This window comes from Urocampus carinirostris, chromosome 13 (assembly GCF_059441175.1).
Source record: "Urocampus carinirostris isolate Australia breed hairy pipefish chromosome 13, RoL_Ucar_1.0, whole genome shotgun sequence".
In the NCBI taxonomy this organism is placed as follows: Eukaryota; Metazoa; Chordata; class Actinopteri; order Syngnathiformes; family Syngnathidae; genus Urocampus; species Urocampus carinirostris.
In genome coordinates, this window is record NC_142361.1 from 1,561,694 (window position 1) to 1,584,040 (window position 22,347).

General features: G+C 39.9%; 2 protein-coding genes across 2 annotated transcripts in view; one reads left to right on the forward strand and one right to left on the reverse strand.

The window, feature by feature from the left end:
- The window catches only part of LOC148353466 (actin-related protein 2-A), a 32,181-nt gene extending 10,766 nt beyond the window's left edge, over positions 1–21,415 (reverse strand). The window contains exons 1-6 of the mRNA XM_088351199.1: positions 21,248–21,415; positions 14,283–14,393; positions 2,942–3,157; positions 2,783–2,855; positions 1,808–1,944; positions 660–809 (exon numbers count right to left, since the gene is read on the reverse strand). Of these exons, the coding sequence (XP_088207325.1) occupies positions 660–809; positions 1,808–1,944; positions 2,783–2,855; positions 2,942–3,157; positions 14,283–14,393; positions 21,248–21,295 (735 nt within the window). The 5' untranslated portion in view covers positions 21,296–21,415. The remainder of the gene's footprint in view (positions 1–659; positions 810–1,807; positions 1,945–2,782; positions 2,856–2,941; positions 3,158–14,282; positions 14,394–21,247) is intronic.
- The window catches only part of spred2b (sprouty related EVH1 domain containing 2b), a 161,519-nt gene that overhangs the window by 100,543 nt on the left and 38,629 nt on the right, over positions 1–22,347 (forward strand). The window lies entirely within an intron of this gene.

Sequence of the window (22,347 nt, forward strand, 5' to 3'; positions counted from 1 at the left end):
CACACACTCACACACCAATAGCAGCCATGCAGCGCGCAGACCTGCTTAAAAGTAGAATATTTTCTTTTTCAGCACACTGGAGAACAAAATTAGAGAACAACTTCGGCTCAGAACAGACCATTTCTTGCAAAGTCAGGGAACCTGCCAGTTAGAATGCCAGTTAAATAGGGGTTGACAGATATTTAAAGAAATTAGCACAATGTGCCAGATTAGCACCATTAAGTGGGAGGCACCTGAATGTGTTCTATAATTTTGATGAGTGCGTTTTTGGGAAAATACTTTTTTTGTTAAAATAACTTATTCATTTTGTGAAAAAATGTTGTGGTAGCATGGTAAAGACGCAACAAAATGTCCTTAAACCGATGACCATTGAAGATGGCATTTTTTTTTCAGAATTTCTTAATCGTTTGTAAGATGTTCTTTGATCTTGATCTCCAGTGTATGTTGCCCCAGGACATGTGCTCCTCATTCCCAGAATAAGGCAGAGGAAGGTCCAGCAATGTTAATCAGTTTTAAATATTTTGAAAAGTATCTGATGCAACAGTTGACATAGTCTGGCACATCCAAGACTGCCACAACTAACTGGAAAAAAACATACAAAAACCACAACAATGCACCCCACAACAAAGTCTTAAAGAATATGTCCCCACTTGTCTTACCGTGTAGGATTCTACCAACACAGTGGTCTCCAGAGCCAGCTTCTGCTCCTGCTCTATGTTGTAGCCCACATAGCACAGCTTCTCCTTCATCATGCGTACAGTCTCAAAGTCCGCTGAGTGGTTAAAGGCATATCCTCGGAGTAGCAGCAACTACACAATAAAACAACGTTCACCAGTAAAGAAAGAAACATTCTTATGAAAATTAAAATGTGTTTAAATAAGAATAAAAATACCACTGCTAGATGGCAATAAATAGAAAAAAAGCACAACTGTTACTCATAGGTTAACGTAAAAACTCCCTCAGTAATGATTGCATTTTTATGGCTAAATTCAAGCACTTTAAGCACTTCTGAGGTCAATACTGATCAAAATAATTTTATTTTATTGTTGACTAAAATAAAGTTGCTTTCTTGCTGCGAGTACATACTTTGTGCTCTTTTGAGATTTCCCTATCTATCATATTTTTGTGTCAATGGGCTGTTGTAAACTGACATTAATTCTGCCATTCTGCTTCAACAATGCAGGCGCAGCTTGACCAGGTCACACTTGTTTACAAACACTGAAAGGGCTCAATAGGTGTTGGGTAATAATTGAGTTCAATTTGGAAGCCAAAAAAGCCAGTACTTTATTTGCTCAAAGATATTCGAGAACAGTGGAATGTTTTTATTAAAATTTCTACAAAACAGAGTGCAATCAATCTTTCTGAATGCTGAACTTTTGCCTTTTATTTTACTTTTCATTTTCTTTAGGTGTTTTACGGGATCTGTGGCCAAGTTGCTTAAAATAAAATGTTAGTATTTGTAGCACTAAAATGTTAATATTTTTAACTTTTATTTTGTTTGCATTTCGAGGGATTGTGTGTTGTTGTTTGACTTTAAATCTGTTTTAAATCTAACAATTTCAATTTACATTTGAGTGGTCTATAAAGTCAGACTACCAAGAGACATGGCATTGGCAACAATTCGAGGCATTTTCAATCACTTTATCGAAAATTCAAGCATTTTTCCTGACCTTGAATAGACAACATTAAAAATTAATTTGGGATTTTAAGCACCAGTACAAACCCTGGCCTATGTTTTTGTATTGAGGTGTTACTGTCATTGACTAAAAAATGTTATGTTAGTTTATCGCGATTGTGTTGGTGACACCTTGATGAGGTAGCGGGTAATGTCCCGGCCCGCAATGTCAAGACGTCTGGTCAAGTGAGGCAGACTGAATCCTTCATAGACAGGGCAGATGTGCGTCACACCATCACCGGAGTCCACCACCACACCAGTCAGAAGGCCTTTTAACAAAAAGATAAACATAATTTGTCTACTCAAATAAGATATACGGACACCCTTTGTAACGTATTGTTTATTGTGGTTATAGAGAGTAAGGGCTGCACGGGGCAGATTGTGTGTGCGTGACGATTTGTGTGCGCGACTGTGATAGGTTGGTATGCTGTCAGTCAAATAGCAAGGGGTCGGGCATGCGCAGTAACGTCTTCAAATCAAAACAAACTGGGTTCACAGATACAGCCACAGCTAGATTTTAGTGGCTTGTTACATTAAAAATAAATGAATCCAATAAATCACTCTGAGGATTGTCAGAGGAGCGCCAAAAAGGCTCATTACCTCCGGGTGCTCCATGGATTGTTATCAGGTCCGAGAATTGACTGAAGCAGCGTCGAGAGAAAGCGACAGCAAGGCTGCAGGTCCAGCCTACTTCTTACGGCTAAGCTAACAACCCTCACAAGCTACCTCTGCGGAGGCTGTTTTACAGCAACGCCAGATCTATTAACCATGAAATAAATTACCTGGAGCTACAACTCGTGGGCAACTGCTACATTTAGGATTCTTATTTTAATCATCGTGGGGACTTGGCTCAAATCGAGAACACCTGATGCTTAGCGCGGGGATAGCCCACTAAATTGCTTTCTTAGATGGGCGCCACTGTACTTGCCCAAGACACACCAGAGGAAATCATCGTTTCAAACGTGTATTCTAAGTTGGTAATATCTGCATCTTATTTTCCTTTATTAAGATTGACGTTACTTCGGGTATTTTTACTTTTTGCATGGTATTCTGGTCCCTTTTAACCACGAATACTAAGGAATCTCTGTACAATAATTTGGCCCTTACCTTGAGCGTACAACGTCAGCACAGCTTGTATGGCGATGTAGACTCCTGAAAACTGGTACGTCTCAAACATGACCTGCAGTAGATGAACATGGATGGACATTGACTTCAACATTTTTTCCCCATAAGTTGATTCAAGTCCATTGTTGGGTAATGGCCCACCTCTATGATCTTCTCCCGGTTTTTGGTGGGGTTCATGGGTGGCTCGGTGAGCAGGATCTTGCAGTTCCGCGAGTCGATGTTGAGCTTCTCGGGCCCGAACGTGTAGTCCCACAGGTGCTTCATGTCATCCCAGTTGCGCACAATGCCGTTCTCCATAGGGTAGTTGACCTCCAGCATGGATCGTAGCTCGCTGGCCTCATCCCCAACCATCAAATCCTAAAAAAGGATAGGGAGTTGGCTTATACTAAAGGTCACAGCCAGGCTTCTTGAAAAACAAAGAGAAAGGAAAATAATAACAAATAGGGAAGAAAAAATAAGAAAAAGGGGAAAACAAAGAAAAGTAGGGTGATAAGGTATACTTATTCACTTCCCTATTTTTAAACAATGTATTTCCAATCACCAACTCATTTTCCACACATAACTCAATAAATTTCTTCCCACTCTCAATTATTCCTGGTACTCCATATCTACCAATCACATTTTCAACCGTTTCATCACCCACTCTAGCATTCAGGTCACCTAGTATTACCACTTTCCACCCTTCTTTCGCACTTGCCACACATTCGGGCAAGTCCTTCCAGAACTCCTCTCTCTCCTCAGCGCTTCTTTCTGAACCAGGTCCATATGCACTTATAAACATCCATACTTCTACACCCCACTTCAACCTCACCCACATCAATCTGGAAGATATCTCTTTCCACTCCACCAGTTTTTCCTTTACTTTCTCACTCACAAGCACAGCCACTCCTTCTCTAACATGTCCACCCGTAACTCCAGACCTTCTACAATACATACCTCCAAGCTGTAATTCACCCTTTCCCTTGCTCTTTGTTTCACTCAAGGCTAACACATCAACCTTCCTTTTAGTCATCATCCTTCCGATCTCCTCTTTCTTCCACTCAGTCGCTTTACTTCCACATTCCCTCACATTTAATGACCCTATAACTAGGGTTTGCGAGACCTTTCAGTCTCTCGCCCCCCCTTTCTTTGCCTTGCTGTCTCTTAGGGAGTAGAGAGAGAGGATCCCCAGTCCCCTCGCTCCCTCCACTTTAGTCGCCTCTTACGACACACAGCGGACCATGGTGGGAGAATTCTCTTACCTCACACAAGGAGAGGACCCCTCACCACAGGGACAAGTCAAATTACAGAGCAGAAGTCAATGAAAGGAGACCAAGAGGAAGGCCGTGATTGACGTGGATGGATGGTGTTATGAGTGCACTGCAGGAAAAAGGTCTAAATATAGTGGAAGCTAGAGCTCTTGTTGGTGATAGAAAGGAGTGGAGAGGTGTTGTGAAATGATAGTGGGATGGTGGACGGGTTTTTAAGGGTGGGCTGGGCTCCCGTATGATGCGGCAGGGGTAAACCAGTAAAAGCTGTCGGGCCCTGCTGTTGAACAAAAGAGTGTGTTGTGTCACCCTGACCTGAGTGACATGGCCGCTTTCTGGTGTCCCATTTCATCTGGAGGGACGAAAGCATGACCAACTTGGGTGCCGAGGTGCCTAACTTGTTTGTGTGTTTAGGCAATTGGGTTGGCCATGGTCCAAAACTTTTTGTGTGTTTTTTTATGCTATTTATTTCCCTTTTATTTTCGTTGGTATTGTATGTGTGTCTTGCTGTCGGTCACCCCCCTTGAGGGATATGACCAAGATAGAGATAGAGAAAGCAAAAAAGGAACAACTGAAAAACGGGGGGGAAAAAAAATCCACTTTTTCCTTTCAGTTTTTTGTCATTTCTTTGTTTTTTGATTTTTACTTTTGGTCTAATTTTTCATTCATCTCTTCCTGTTTTCGTTTTTCTTCTTATTTCTCTTCCTTTCAAAAGTAATGAGGTGCGTTTTGGTCGCTTTGGTTCTCTGGTTTGTCTTTTTCAGTTTTTTCTGGCCATTTAGCGGGCAAATAATACACACTGTCCTTTTAACTTTCATAATAATGCCTCAAACTATCATCCTGTGGGCCATAATTGGCCCCGTGGCTAGGAGTTTGAGACCCCTGATTTAGACCAAAACTACTGGCTTCTATGGTGGGCACTGACCTTCGTGAAATTTTGACTCTGGTGAACAACTATGGACCGACAAACCGGTGGAAAACCTCATGCATGCCAGACCCACCACCTCAGACTCACCCTCCCTAATTGTTTGTGCCCTTATATATATATATATATATATATATATACATATATATATATATATACATATATATATACATATATATATATTTTATTCGTTTTACATATTCTTTGATTAGTTTTGTTTTTGTGCCTTTGTCAGACCACTAAGTTGATAAGGAGAGAGTACAGGAAGTATCACACCGCTTTCATCTATGCTGGTTTGCTGACTCAGCTAGGAGTCGAAAGTAAGCAGGGATAGCCAAAGATTTTTACTGAAGAGTGAATACACACACACAAAAAGAGTAATGTTAGAGAAACCAGGACAGTTCCATCGGATGAGATCTCAGGCGAAGTCAAACAATTCTATCATGCAGCTGTCTGCTTCTTTACTACATTTCCCAGCATGCACCACCACTCTTCATGCAAAATATACCGTTTATGTTTGGCAAATGACTCCACATGAGATATTGACATTTTAAGACCAACGATAAGGGGAAACATTGAGTTTATCCCTTGCATTTTTTATTGTAAGTCTCTGAATGAATTACAAATGTGAGTGGGAGAGGAAACCAAAAAAAAAATAATGTATATATTTTAATTGGAAGCCTCTAGACATTTGTGTTCATATCCACACCTGTTTATAAAAAGCATACATAGTAAAATCTAAATATTGATGGGGATGATTTTCCCCGCAGTTGAAGTGGTGAATGCACCTTGTATGCCACTTGAGGATAGTTTCTGCCTGTGCGCCAAAAATGCCGTTAATTCTTTACAATGATTATAAAACAACTTGACATGTTTTGCTTCTGTTGTCAGACTGTTTACACGAAAAAATTTTGGGAGATTTTAACTTTTTGCAGTGACGTCCCGCTGCCTTCTCTGGCAGAAGAGAATTGGCGGACGGCAAGAGGCACTTGACTCCACATGAGATATTGACATTTTAAGACCAACGATAAGGGGAAACATTGAGTTTATCCCTTGCATTTTTTATTGTAAGTCTCTGAATGAATTACAAATGTGAGTGGGAGAGGAAACCAAAAAAAAAATAATGTATATATTTTAATTGGAAGCCTCTAGACATTTGTGTTCATATCCACACCTGTTTATAAAAAGCATACATAGTAAAATCTAAATATTGATGGGGATGATTTTCCCCGCAGTTGAAGTGGTGAATGCACCTTGTATGCCACTTGAGGATAGTTTCTGCCTGTGCGCCAAAAATGCCGTTAATTCTTTACAATGATTATAAAACAACTTGACATGTTTTGCTTCTGTTGTCAGACTGTTTACACGAAAAAATTTTTGGAGATTTTAACTTTTTGCAGTGACGTCCCGCTGCCTTCTCTGGCAGAAGAGAATTGGCGGACGGCAAGAGGCACTTGAGTGCACGGCAGTCAAATACGCAGTTGAGTTGATTCAAACACCAATCACCATGGCGATTATTCCTGTACAGTGGGAAAGCTTCTAAGCCCAATTTGGAATTTTATCTCTTTTGATGAAGATAAAGGAGGGCAAAGTTTATCTCAAACAGAGGGACTTGTGATGTGCCTTGGCACAACACCAGAATCTAGCAGTCTTCAAGTATTCCAGGATTTGCAGCAAACATTTTTTTACTAGGAACGTTTGATGCATTTCCGAGCAATTTCTTATGAGGAAGTCCAAGTCACGACAAAGACGCTCAATATAAGTTAGCAAGTGCTAACTTGTTAACGTTAATGTCTGACAGGTGCCTTTTTTACTATGTAAACAAGCTGCTTTTATTGTGATAAAACAGCAAACAGAAACCTTCTTAACATTTAATGTATTGAAAATATATGGTCTACCATGAAACTTAATACGTCAAAATGAAACTGATAAAATAAGAGACGAACGTTCAGAAGAGAAAATGCTATTTCGCCAAAATAAATTTTTTCAACATGCTTAATAGTGATTTTTACACAAGGTTCAAATGCACCGTGATGTACTGTTCCATTACATTACCCCAAAATTTAGACAAAAAGTTGTCAGCAAAACGCAGCACAGTAACAAGTACCAGAACAGCTAAGCATGCAGACTTTTATATCAGCAACGGTGTATAGGAATACTCTATTAACAAAAGAGTGGTACAGATCGTGTGGACTGAAGTCAGGCAGGCTGGACAATTTATATAGATATGTGAATATGTAGCTAGCATCGCTAATGCTATCCTCGGTGTCTCTAAATAACTTTGTGCTTTCTGACAAGGTGAGCTACCTCAGACAGCTGCACAATATTCGTTTCACTATTCATTGTCAAGGGTGTTAAATAGTATAGCGCCTTTTTTATTGTTGTTGTCTACTGTCCTTAACAACCATTTACTACGAGTTACTCCCGTCTGTCAGGGTGTCGTCACAGTAGGTTGCTGAAAAATCTGGCATTTCATTCCAAAAATTTGCAAACATTTCTACCACTAAAAAGTGTAATTAAATACAGTTCTGTAATGTGCAATCCACAAAATACATCCACAAAATGTTAATATTGTGCAACAAATTGTACTCGTTAGAAATTGGAAATCTCACGTAAAAGTTGCTTTAAAACCAGTTTACAAGCCATACCACCCTAAGAACACCTGATCTAGGGAGACAGCCAGGAAATATCAGGTGCTGTAGATTATTTGGTGCATGCTCTGCTGCAACAGCACTGACTAACAACAAAAATCTAAAGAGCTGTTTGGGAGTAGATTTTTCTAAATTGAACCGTTTTTTTTGATCCAACCAGTAGGGAGCGGTGATGCTTCCACATGACAACGCCATAATGACAGGACACCAGAGCAGGTGTGTTGGCATCATTTTCATGGACTTTTTTTCCCCATCTTTTTTTATTTATTGCGCAGACTATAGAGTCAGACTGACAATAAACATAGCAATGGCAACAATTTTAAGCATCTTCAAGAAATTCACCCAAATTTTGAGCATTTTTCTGACCCTAAAAATTTAACATTAATATTTAAGAATTTTCAAGAATTTCAAGCACCCATACGAACTCTGAGTATAATTTTTTCAATATTTTGGATAAACGTTTTAGATTTGGTGTTTGGCCCACATTTTTTGCTCCATCTAGAGTTTCAACGTTGGCTATTGGTGGAAACTCAATACTTGGCATCGATTTATAATAGAAACAGCTCATTAGCACTTAAGTGATGTAATCAAAAAGACAGCTTACATTGTGTGAGGGATAAAACAGCCAAGAAAGTAGTCATATAGCAGGCAGGCAGGACAATGCTAGTGCAAAAGGGCACACACCATCCTACACTTACCATCTTGTGAGAATTGTACTTCAATGGGATGAAATCACACGGAGGAAGAGGAAGTTGGGTCCATAAAACGGCAGTAGGATTAAAACATTTGTAAAAAACAAGATATATGCGAGAAGAAAAGGATAAGACTGTGTTATAGGTATCTTTAATTTCACTGCATATACCGTAAATTCCGGGCTATAGAGCGCGCACCTGATTATAAGCCGCTCCCACCACATTTTCAGAGGAAAACCGATGTTATACTTACACTAGCCGCACCTGTATATAAGCCGCATGCGCCCACATTAAAAGAATGTATCACAAACACAAAATTAACCCAGAACCGGACTGTAAGCCCCGCGATTGAAAATAAATGTCGTTCATTAAAGTACACAGTCCAAAAATCACAGCCGGCAAAATGAACTGAAAATGACTTAAGGTTTGATGCAGACCTGCAGAGTCCGGGTCCCGTTGAAAGTAATCCAAGGAAAAAAGTGTATATTTCCAAAGTTAAGGGTGGGAAAAATATATATCCACAAACATTCACCTTTACCGGTCCCCACTTCCCGTCACCCCGTGTTTGTTACGCCCCTTCTTTTTAATTGGCCCGTGCAAGACCTATCAGAATAAGTGTCCAAAATAAATACAAATAAATACATTACAAAAATATACAGTTGCAAATACACATTATACATGGTTACACATATTTACAAAGAAAGACGATACACCAAGAGAGTTTTCAAAGCTTTAATAATATAACTTTCATCCAAACGGTGCCTGATAGGGATGTTAATGGTAGCAACACGCTCGCAACACGTTCCCAACACAGTAAACGGGTCTGTTAAAAAAACATACCGTACTTGTAAAAATCACGGTTAACCATCCTCATCTTCCTCCTTAGAACTGAAGCCATCAAAGTCGTCTTCCTCAGTGTCGAAAAGAAACAGTGTAATATAGACGTCATCCCACGCTCCCGCAGCCGGACTCGCACTCTCATTGTCGCTGGAACTTTCATACACTCCTGATTCTGTGCCCTCCTCTCCGTCACGCAGCAGACCGGCTTTTCAGAACCCGTTGGTGATGGTGGATTTTTTTATGCTGCCCCACGCTGTCAGGATCCACTGGCTGGCTTGCTAAAAAGTTGCAGTCTTCCTCGGCGCATATATTCCACCGGTCTAAATCATACCTTTTGTACTCGAGCGCCGCTAGCGGACGTTAGAAAAATTACATAAATTGGCCGCATCACTGAATAAGCCGCAGGGTTGAAAGTTTGGGGAAAAAGTAGCGGCTTATAGTCCGGAATTTACGGTAAACTTGTCAATTAGGGCTGCAACTAACGATTATTTTCATAATTAACAAATCGGTTGATTATTTGTTCAATTGCAGCTTTCTTAATGCGACAGTCGGGCTGTAGCTCAGGGAGACAGGAGTAAAACTTTACTGGATGACAATTACTTTTATTAGCAACGAGTACTATCCATCCATCCATCCATCCATCCATTGTCTTCCACTTATCCCAGGTCGGGTCGCGGGGGCAGCAGCGTTAAAAGGGGAAGCCCAGACGTCCCTATCCCTAGCCACCTCCTCCAGCTCATCCGACGGGACCCCGAAGCGTTCCCAAGCTAGCCGAGAGACAGTCTCTCCAACGTGTCCTGGGTCGCCCCCGGGGCCTCCTGCCGGTGGGACATGCCCGGAACACCTCCCGAGGGAGGCGTCCAGGAGGCATCCTTATTAGATGCCCGAGTCACCTCAACTGGCTCCTCTCAACGCGGAGGAGCAGTGGCTCTACACCAAGTCCCTCCCGGATAACTGAGCTTCTCACCTTATCTCTAAGAGAGAACCCAGCCACCCTGCGGAGGATACCCATTTCGGCCACTTGTATCCGGGATCGTGTTCTTTCGGTCATGACCCAAAGTTCATGACCATAGGTGAGGGTAGGAACGTAGATCAACCGATAGATCGAGAGCTTTGCCTTTCGGCTCAGCTTCCTCTTCACCACGACGGACCGGTACATGGTCCGAATGACGGCAGACGCTGCACCGACCCGTCTGTCGATCTCCCGTTCAATCCTACCTTCACTCGTGAATCAGACCCCAATATACCTGAACTCCTCCACTTGGGGCAAGACCTCCTCCCCGACCCGGAGGGAGCATACCACCCTTTTACGACTGAGAACCATGGCCTCGGACTTAGAGGTGCTGATCCTCATACCAGCCGCTTCACACTCGGCTGCGAATCGCTCCAGCGAGAGCTGAACCTCACGGCCTGAGGAAGCCAACAGCACCACGTCATCTGCAAAAAGTAGTGACGCAATGCTGAGGCCCCCAAAACGGAATCCATCCCCGCCAAGGCTGCGCCTAGAAATTCTGTCCATAAAAGTTGTGAACAGAATCGGTGACAAAGGGCAGCCCTGGGGAGCCCAACCCTCACTGGGAACGAATCCAACTTACTGCCGGCAATGCGGACCAGACTCTGGCACCGGGCATACAGGGACCGCACAGTCTTATCCGGGTACCCCATACTCCCGAAGCACCCCCGACAGGGCCTCCCGAAGAACACGGTCGAATGCCTTCTCCGAGTCCACAAAACACATGTAGACCGGACAGGCAAACTCCCATGCACCCTCAAAGACCCTGCAGAGTGTATAGAGCTGGTCCAGTGTTCCACAACCAGGACGAAAACCACACTGTTCTTCCTGAATCCGAGATTCGACTTCCTGGCGGACCTCTACAGTACCCCTGACTAGACCTTACCAGGGAGGCTGGGAAGTGTGATTCCCCAACGAGTACTGTAACACGTTATTAATCAAATCAAGCACTTTCAAAGCCAGTTTTTAAATTGTTTCAGTACTTTCAAAGGAGTAAATCCAGCCCCGATCAAAAAATATTTTTTGGGTTGGCTAAAGAGTAAAAAAAAAAAAAAAAAGTCACTATCTTGCTGCTATCCAATAACGCACTATTTTGAGCTGTTCCCATCTATGATAACTTTAAGTCAATGGACTGGTATAAAGTGACATGATTTCTGCTATTTTCCTTGAAAAATGCAGGTGCAGTTTCAATACATGTCACTTGTTTACAAACAGATGTTGGGTAACAATGGAGTTTACTACAGATGACAAAAAAATGAAAGTACTGACTGTATAAAAAGCAGAAAACTGACTGCTGATCTTTTGCTTAATGTTTTACTTATTTTAATCTATATTTGTAGCGTGTTTTTTTAAAGGATCTGTGTCTGAACTAGATAAAATAGAATTGTTAACAGTTCCCTAGCAAAACATATGAAATAACAAAATAATTTGGTGCATAAAGTTTTATTTTTATTTATAATATATCATTAAAACAATAAAAATATGAGATGTTTGGGAGGCGGATAAGCAGGTTTTTCTAAGTTGAGCTGAGTTTAAATTTATTGCACGGTCTATAGCAGGGGTCGGCAACCTATGACAAGCGTGCCACTACTGGCACGCGAGTGCACGGCAAAATAATGATTTTAAGCCAGCCACAGAAACACCGGTGCGCGATAAATGAATGAATCATGACAGTTCCTCCAGCAAAAAAATCTCGGCTTTTCCAACCAGTGAGGACAGAGGACTGCGGCGTTGCGCAAAAAAAGGACCGTGCTGTTTATGCATTATGCTTCAAGAGCGTTGTACCCCCACACATCAAGTGTTAAACATCATTACAAGTCTGACAAGGCGAAGACATTAAAACGTGCGGCAAAAACAGACCCTGAAAACATTTGTCACTGCTAAAAACACCGCCCCTGAAGCATTGCTTACTGCATAGCAAAGCACGGGAAACCATTTACTGATGGCAAATATATTAAAGAAGCATGTGTGCGTTTGTCCGTGCCTGTGCGTTACCGTTCAGCTGTTATTTCTGTTGCACTTACAGTATTTTCAAATGTGCCCTTCTGCTTTGCTGCCGTTATTTCAAGTTTTGATATTTTCTGCAACAAGATATCATTGATGAATGGTATGGGAGTTGTCCATATCACTCGTTTTAGTATAGTTAGTTTATTCAACCAATAATCTTCACATAAAAATCATCAGAAATTGTCTCGTTGTCTCGGCTCAGTAAGAATTTAAAAATTTAACAACATTCAACATTCAGAATATAAAACGAAAAACAGAAATTACAATTTACAATTATTAAAGATTCGGACAGCACTTGGGTAAAAACTGTTTGTAAACCTTTTAGTACCCCTGAATGACTTCAAGCGTCTACCGCTCCGTAATAGATGAAAATGATCATTACCAGGATGACTCTCATCCTTAAGAATATTTGAGGTACGTTTCAAAACTCTATCATTATATATAGATTCCAGGGGTGCCCACAATCTTTTCCGCTGTGCGGATTACAGAATTGAACTTTAACAGGTCTTTCTTTGTGATTGGACCAAACGAAACAATAATAGAATTTGCTAAAACACTTTCAATAATCGCACGATAAAAATTGACTAGGATTTCCTGATGAACATCGCAGGAGTTCAACTTCCTTCGGAAGAAAGTTCTTTGGCGTGCCTTCTTTAGAATTTTCTCCGAGTTCAGTGCCCAGCTTACAGATCTTCTGAAATAAAAGTCCCGAGAAGTTTGAAATGTTCCACCTGTTTGATTCTTTTACCATTGATAAGTAAAAATTCCTTCTGGTTTTTGTTTTTCGTCCGAAAGTCAATAATCATTTCTTTGGTTTTGTACAAATTCAATATCAAATCATTTCCATTGCACCATTCCACGATGTTATCCACCTGCCGTCTGTATGCGCTCTCATCATTGTTCATAATGTAACCAGAAACAGTACTCTTATTATACAGGCGCTGAACGTTAGCCAACATGATGCTAGGAACAGGTGCATTATACTTCCAACGACGAGATCTCACCAAATGGCCACCTCTACTCCTACGTCTCCGCTTCTTAGGCTTGGGTTGATTTGATTTTGAATTCGAATTAATCCATTCAAGAATTCCACTGATTTCATCCGAGTTTGGTGGCAAATTTGACACACTGGCAGCAGGACGTAATAATCCTTCTCTTGAATATTGCACTAAAGTAGAAAACGTAAACGTAACGGTAAAAAGAACCGATAAAATTAGAAAAATTTTCAGAGCTCAAGACAACACATCCCCCTCGGTCGGCGCCATGTTGGATGACGTAGATAGATAGATAGATGATTGGATTTTTGATTGGAGTTCATTGTTGATAAATAACGGTTGATTCTGGTTGATTCTTGTGGTAAGAAGTTGAAGTAATGGATGCCTACAGGCCTTTCCAAATGTTGTTCACATTCATTTTTTAGTTTATTGATGAACCATAATAGTGGAAGATAAATCGTTCAGTTATACGATTTCAATGTAAATCCTTGTTATATATTTGCACTGGTGTAAAATTACAGCTCTGTTGGATATGTTTTTGTGAAAGTCATTAATCTTGGTGTGGCACACTGATTTACAAGGAAATTTAAAAGTGGCACTCCACCGAAAAGGTTGCTGACCCCTGGTCTATAGAGTCAGACTTCTAAGAAACATGGCTTTGGCAACAATTTCAAGCATTTACAAGCACTTTACCTAAAATTCAAGCGTTTTCCTCCCCTTGAAAACACAGCATTAATATTCAAGTATTTTCAAGGAGTTCGAACACCCTGACTGTACTATGCGAACAACTTCATACAGTTCGCTCAGCTTAAAAAAATTATCATAGAAACATATTTGACTTATGTGGGCAAAGTCACATTACCAAAATTGTTACAAAATCTAGTTTACCGTACAGGCAGGTTAGATGTATTTACGTTTAATTAATTTGACTAACAATTATTTCTCAAAATTGTAACATTATCCAATATTCTTCAGTGTCTTAATTGTGATGCTAGCCAAATCAAATTGATCGATTTTAAATTGTCTGAAGGTGGAATGTTGAAGATAAAAAAATATTTCCTAGTCTCAACATTTTTTTAACTTGAGTGAATAAAAAAAAAAATAGTTTCGTACCTTGATCTCAATGTTTCCCACTTTGGCCGTGGAGCGGATGATGGGCCGGCCCACCAACGCGGGAAAGATGTGCTCCGGGAAATTGGAGCCAGCATAGCCACACTTCACAAACTGCAAAAGAAGTGCAGATAAAAATTAATTCTGAGGACAATTGGGCACGGATGAAATTTATAACTACAACAATGCCTTCTTCTCCAGTGTGTTTGGAACTTAGTCATATACTAACTACACTTTTCAGTGCGGACAAAAAGGTGTTGTTTTTTACATTGATGACCAAAATAAAGTTGCTATCTTTCTCCTAGCACATACTTTGTGCTATTTGGTAATGTTCCCATCTATTTGTGTCAATGGGCTGCTAAAAACTTAATTCTGCCATTCTGCTTCAACAATGCACGCGCAGCTTTAATACCTTACACTTGATGAGTCAAGTCATGTTCATTTGAATAGCCCTTAATCACACAGAGTCTCATAAGGCTGCACAGACCACTGATTATTGTAAACTACAGACGAATTTCTTCTGATCTAAAACCTACATGAGGATTTAGCATTGAGTTACAGTACAGTGAGACCTCGCTACTAGGCGGTTCGACGTTCGCGGGTTCAGAGCTTCGCAGGCCTAAAAAATAATAATAAAATAAAATGATAAAAAATAAATAAATAAAAATTTAAGCATTTTTGAAGGGGCGTCGCTACCTCGTGGTTCCACGTTCACGGGTTCAGAGCTTCGCAGGTCCAAAAAATAAAAGTAATTTTTTTTTTTTTTAATTACGATTTTCACTTTTCGCGGGTGGTTTTGGTCCCCATTAACCGCGATAGCCGAGGTCCCACTGTATACAAACATAATAAACATCAATAAAAAAAGAACACTTGGGTAAAATGTAGAAATTTGTCCGTAAAGTGCATGATAGCAACGACGCCCACAGCCAGTAAACTAGTCTAGAAAGTCCATAACAAACACAAACAAACGGGCTGCGTGTATCTCAGTATGTTTTGGGGTCACGTCACCGTTCAGAGTTCGGAGATGAGGAGCAAGATGGCTGGGAGGACGCTGCTATCATTCAATCAGGCCAAATATAAGAAATTTTAGCAAATTTCAATGTCTCGGAATTTATGGAAAGGAATCACCCAGAAAAAGTGTTGACAAGTCGGGCTATTGTTCATTATGATGTCAGCCTCGTGCATTTCCGACAGACTGTCAAAAGCAGACGTCATTGGATCCGAGGCAAAAAGATATATAAAAATTTGTATTATTCAATGTATTCTTTGTTTATTTTACATTATGTGCCCTTTGTTTTACGTTCATTGTGCGGTAATCTACTTACAATGTGTATTTGTTTCATGTTCTAAAGCTCTGCTACATCCTGTTTCAATGCTGACAAGCAGCAAGAGAAGAAGTATTTTCTGCAAAAGCGTCAAGTTTTAACATTTCTGAAACCTCAGTAGTGCATGCAAAAATGGTAATTGATCAGTCTTTGACAAGTGTGAAGTGTAAAGATGTTAAACACCATATTTTTAGACCAATGAAATTTCAAATAAAGCCCTTTACAGGCAAAAGATTGCCACTCAAAGTGCTGTGTAAAAACATTAGCATACATCGAGACAGTAAAATCTCCTGGTGTAATGTGATCTCTCCCCCGGGTCACCATAAGCACCCATGCTGCGGAGTTTTGCAATAGCTGCAGGCTAGCAATACTCATTTTGGGAAGACCAGAGACCTGGGCGTTACAATAATCCAAACTGGAATATTAAAAAGCAAGTATCAGTACCACTGTGTTTGCCTGAGAAAGAGATGGGCGGACTCTGGCCATATTCTTGAGATAATAAAAAACTATTTTAGTTTGAAAGGTGGAATAAAATTGAGGTCAGAGTCTAAAATAACGCCAACATTTTTAATATAATCAAAAGGTCTAAAATATTGTAGTTTCTGTAAAAGTTTCCCTCTCCAACTTTCAGGATGAATGAGTAAAACCTCTGTTTTATCCTGGCTGAGCTGTAGGAAGTTTTCTGCTATCCATGACTTGATATCTGAAATGCAATAGCTAAATTTTCAAAAGTCATAAAAACCGAAACCATATTGAATACCACTAGTTCAGAGATAAGCAACCCAAAATGTTGAAAGAGCCATATTGAACCCAAAAATCAAAAACAATTGTGTGGAGCTAAAATATAAAAACCTTATATAATCTTTTTAACGAATGCAACACATCCTATATGTACAGTGAAGAAAATAAGCAATTGATCACCCTGCTATCATGCCAATTCTCCCACTTAGAAATTGTGGAGGGTTCATAATTTTTCATTTTCGCCATGTCAATTGTGAGAGAGATAAACTAAAAAGAAAAATCCAGAAATCACAATGCATGATTTTTTACAATACAGTGGAACCTCGGTTTTCGAACGCCTCTCAGTTCGAACAAATCAGAGTCCTAAGTGAGAAATCACATTTCCAAGAAAATCAAAATGACCCAAGATTCGTTTTCGGAACCAGTCTACAGGCTACTACCAAAAATTTCGAGAAATTCTTGCTTTGCTGTTCGGTCAAAAAATCTTCGAACGCCGGTAATGCGCGAGTGCGTACGCTAGGGTGCGATGCTGAGCGGCGTACGGGTGTTTTAGCCCCTTATTATGCCTCCGAAGAAAGTCAGTGCAAGCAGCAAAGTTGCTACAGGTAAAAAAAGAAAAGTAGTGCGTACAACAATTGCATTCAAGAAAGAAATAATAGCAAAATATGAAGGAGGTGTGCGAGTGTCTGATCTTTCTAGGGAATACAGCATGGCTAAATCTACGATCAGTATGATACTTAAGAATGAAAGAGAGAAGAAGAACAATTTACTTTTATTGTCATTCTTTGTAACCATGCACACAGAATGAAATGTCGATACACCTGACCCATACAGTTAAACTGTAGCGAGCCGATGCAGCCGCAGCCAAACAGGGCGCAGCCATTTTAGACCCAACTGCTGTGTTGGGAGTCATTAGGTGACCAACCCCCCCCCCCAATTCCAACCCTTAATGCCGAGCGCCAAGCAGGGAGGCAATGAGTACCAATGTTGTAAGTCTTAGGTATGACTCGGCCGAGGCTTAACCCAGCGACCTCCCAGTCTCGGAGCGGGCGCCCTACCATCTAGGCTGGTGACTTGTTCTGAATAAAGAGGCTGTGAAATCTATTGATGTGGCTAAGGGAGTGAGTGCTATAAGCAAGCAACGGCCGCAAGTTTTGGAAGAGGTTGAAAAACTTTTGATGATTTTCCTCTCCCCACTGCACCTTCTGCTGACCACCACCAAGGTAAGAAATCCTATTCATAATTATTTTCTTTATCCTTTTTTTATTTTTACACGTTCATGTTAGCGTAATCTTACGGAAGATTACGATAACGCGAACGTACGATTAGCCTGGGTTAGCTTTACGTTAAACATTCAAGGTAAACATACGCCCATACATTTTAAATTCAAAATGTGGACACGTTTTGGTTTTTATAGTGTACTCGGAAAGACGGAACTAGGCATGACGAAAACTGTGTCGCAGAATCCCACTGCAGTAACACCACAGACATGACAGCACATCTTTTGCGCCATCACCCCGATATAACATCAACCAACCAAAACAACCCGCAGCGGCATATCAGTGACCCAAAATAATCACTGAGGAAACTTCCAAACAGCTCAGACTGGGCAAAAATAATTACAACGTCAATTGCACATTTTCTAAGCAAAGACATTCGCCCATACTGCACGATGGAAAATGTCGGATTTCGGAATATAGTCTACAATTTGGAGCCGCATCATACCAGACAGCAATGTTTACCTGCACCACAGAATTTTAAAAAAATATATAAGTTAATTTTGAAGGATATCGATTTTATCATCTTTAAGGCTGCAACTAACGATTATTTTAATAATCGATGAATCAGTCAGTTGTTCTTTCGATTAATTAATTAAAAAAATTTTAAACAATTTTAGGTTTCCTTCTATATACAAATATTAAAGTGTGACGGATAAAAAGAATAAGTGCACAACACAACAGAATATTTTATAATGTAAAAAAACAAACATTTTAAAAAATTGTTTGACAAATAACACTAAATCATCGGCTCGCTACAACGGGTCAGGTGCAATCGACATTTCGTTCTGTGTACATTGTTACACAGAATGACAATACAAGGAAATTATTATTATTATAATTATTATTATTATAAACAAAAAACATACAAATATATACTATTAACTTGCAAATGTGCAAGATACTCTTTTCCTACCACCAAATCATAAGATTATAATTATATTTTACATTTGACTTATCACAACAAACAAAAACAAAAAAAGTGCAATAAATTGAATTTATGTGTGGCAAAAAGAAAATTCCAAACATTATCAGAAATGTAAACCCACTTTTAAAATTGTTGTTAACAAATTTGTTTTTAATTCTTAAATCTTTCAATATGATCAAAATTCCCAATGTGCACATACTATGCTTGAAAGGCTGTCCCTTGCGTTTAGATAAACATGTCATCTTTATTATTTTTCATTTTACATTATATATTTATTTTCAGATTCTTCTGAATTTAAGCAGCACTTTCTGTTCTCTTGTTAACTTTGTAGTGTATTACTGTTTATTGCCAATTGTTTGTAATGATGCAATGTTTAATTAAAAATGTTTTTGAAACGTAAGATACTTTTATATAAAAAAAACTGTCTTAAGGCGCCGTCTGCCAGACCAAGGTGGTACTACAACTTTACAAAGAGATCAAATGCGCTTGTTTGCATTGAATGACGTGAGTGCATACTTGTCCACCTCCACGGCTCCATGCCCTTACAAACTGTCGTATTTTCCCTTACAAAATACAAAATAATCTTACACCATATTTTTTCAAGCGTATTTATGTAGTTTAACATGTTATATTATCCATGTGTTTCGTTATATCATTCTGTACATCTTCTTAATAAATGATGAAATTACAAGTGTTGCTTGATTACCACAGTGTTCTTTATTGCCTTCTTTGCTGACATGAGCATATCTTTGATGGTTGAAGGTCACAACAATTGCCAGGGTAATTCATCTTCACCAGCAAGTAGGCAACAGGTGTGTCTTCTGACATGCTCTTTCTGTATTCGATGTTGATTTTCCTCACAAGTGAGAATAACCTCTCACTATGTGCATTGCTGTGTGCGAGGCACAGCAGGACAGAAAATACCTTCCACGTTTCTGGAAATCTCTGTAAACCCAGTGCTGTCTTCTGCTTTAGAACTCCTGTACAGTAGCTGTCAGTTTGTATTCCTTCCAGTGTATTTGACTTGACTTGACATGAGATGCAGATCATCCCATTCTTCTTTCAATTGCTCAAAATCAATATCACAACTGAAGTTTTCTGCTAATCTAATTACATGAGTACAATCCAACAAATCAAGTCTTTTTTGGATCCAGCACGACCAAATCCTGTAGCACTCTGTCTTCAAATGGAAATTTTGCCAGCATCTTACTCACTGTTGCTTCATAAAAAGCTCTAACACAACGTTGTTGGCGTGGCTTTTTGTATCAAAATGAGTATTTAAATCATAGAAACCAGAGGCAGCTACTTTCACATCTTTTTTGCAAGCAACACAATACGAATATTCCGCACCTTTCTTTGAAGCTTGTATCAATCCCTCGTATCGTCCTGACATTTGCTCCCACTCTTTGTGATGCCTCTTCCATCCAATTTACGGCGACGGCCATTGCGACTTGATGATTGTATCCAAAGAAAATTCAAAACTATGTTGTAATGTGGGCCTACTGCTCTGCTTTCGCTTTCTTCAAATGTGATCAGAATGATGCAATGGGAAATCCCCAGGCGGCAGATGCATGCGCACAGTAGCATCAAAACCGCTCGCTTCGTTTGCAACGGAAAAAAAACATACAGAGATAGAGGCTACCGCAGCGAACTCGTTTGACTTTGGGATTATAACATTTAAGTGACTCCACCTTCCCTCGGCAAAAATGAGTGATATTTTTATAGAAATATGTTTAAATCCTAATTTAATATTTTGATCAATAGCAAATTACAATTCATTCAATTTCAGATTAGGGTTATGGAATGCCCACTAGAACAACCAAAGAGTTTTTTTTAACTCTAAAAAGACTGATTCCTCGCCCCGCCTAACTACAAATTTCTTTTTGTTTTTTTTGTTTGAACAATTTTATTGACTCTTTTAACAGCAATTAAACACATTCACAATTTCACCATATCATATTCTAACGAGGTTTCTGGAGGTCCAGATGGCGTCTTTGATGGAAATACCTAATGTAATGCAAAGAGCTCAAATAAAATGCATGAACGTAACGATTTAAGAAGTCCACCACCTCCGTGTGTTGACACAAATACACTCAATTACATTCCCGTTAAAAGTATTACCATGAAAAAACGTGAGAGACAAATATGACGGATGACATAAGAAATCAGCGGTTATGACATTCGATGCTCGCGAAGATGACGGACAGGGAAACGATCATACCCTAATTGACCCAACACGGCCAAGTCAACTACGTTACAGCTTGCCTCACAAAAATCTGTGATATTAGGTAGTTGTAAATAAATATTAGGCATTGGGGAGTTTAAGTTCTTAACACGTGGATATTATCGTGACGTTTAACCAGATCAAAGGCTTTTTTTGACCGTCGGAAAACAATAGACTGACAGCTGGAAAGCTAACAAGCCATACGGCTAACTATAGGCATACGAGTGTTTGAAAAATAGACAATGACTATGCTTTTGATAAGCGATATTACGTTATTAAAACCACATCAACGTATTCATAAAGTGGCAAAATGACAGTAAAGTCTCAAAATGTCATTGCTACGTTGCGTCTGGATGAATGAAAATTAGCCTAGCTAGTTAGCCACACGCCCAGTTAGCACTTCCTGATTCCGTCAATGCGCTTAAAATGGCGACGATTTAACTAAAACCGGGGACATGGAACGAAAAACTTACCCCGGTGCCGTTGTCACACACAACTACTTTTCGTCCCTGGCTGTCCATTATATATCAACCCTTTGTTGCTGACTCTGAACCTCCCCGCAACTTTTCTTCAACAAGCCCGGAAGGAAGCTACGCCAGCCGGGACGAAGAGAGGGGGAAGAGACAGGGCGCATCCGGTGTCAATGGGTGTATTCTTAGTATTCAGAATATTTGTTGTCACTCATGGGCGTAACCAGCCCGTTTTTGAGGGGTACTCAGGCGTCCCCAAATTTGACCGAAGCACCCTTATAGAATTTTAAAACATCTATTTCCCTTAATTAAGGACATGACAGGCTTAAATATGATGGAAAATGTTGGATTTTCTAAGTAAAACAAAACAAAGACGCACACCTTGGTTTACTGATAAAACTAAATCCCTTAAACAAGAATGCTGGAAATCTGTAAGAAAATGGCGTGCTACCAAGCTTGAGGTTTTCCATTAAACCTGGTGTGACAACTTGTTAAAGTATAAAGCGGCCCTTGCCTCTGCAAAATCAGCCTTTCGAAGGTGATTGCGTCACAAAAGAACAATCCTCAAATTCTTTTTGACACTGTAGCATCGCTTACAAGACAACAGATTATCCCAGATAGTTCCACCCATTCAGCCCATGACTTAATGGTCTTCTTTAATAAGAAGATTCAATGCATATAGGAAGAAATTGCTAAAGACAGTATTAATACAACACATACTAAAGCGCTGAAATCTATAGATGCACGAAATGGTGGCTTTTCAGGGAATTTGTCCCGTTTTAGTGAACTGTCACTCGATAATCTTAAACATGTGGTGAATACGGCCAAACCGACGACTTGCCTGTTAGACCCGCTTCCAGGTTCACTTATTAAAGGTCTTTTTGGGGTCCTTGGACCTTCAGTTCTAAATATTATTAACATATCACTCTCCTCAGGTGTAGTTCCAGCGGCTTTTAAGTCCGCTGTTATCAAACCTACACTGAAACGACCCAACCTTGATCCAGAAAGCTTTTGTAATTGTAGACCTGTCAAACCTACCGTTTCTTTCTAAAGTACCGTATTTTCTGCACTATAAGGCGCACCTTGTTATAGGGCGCACCCAC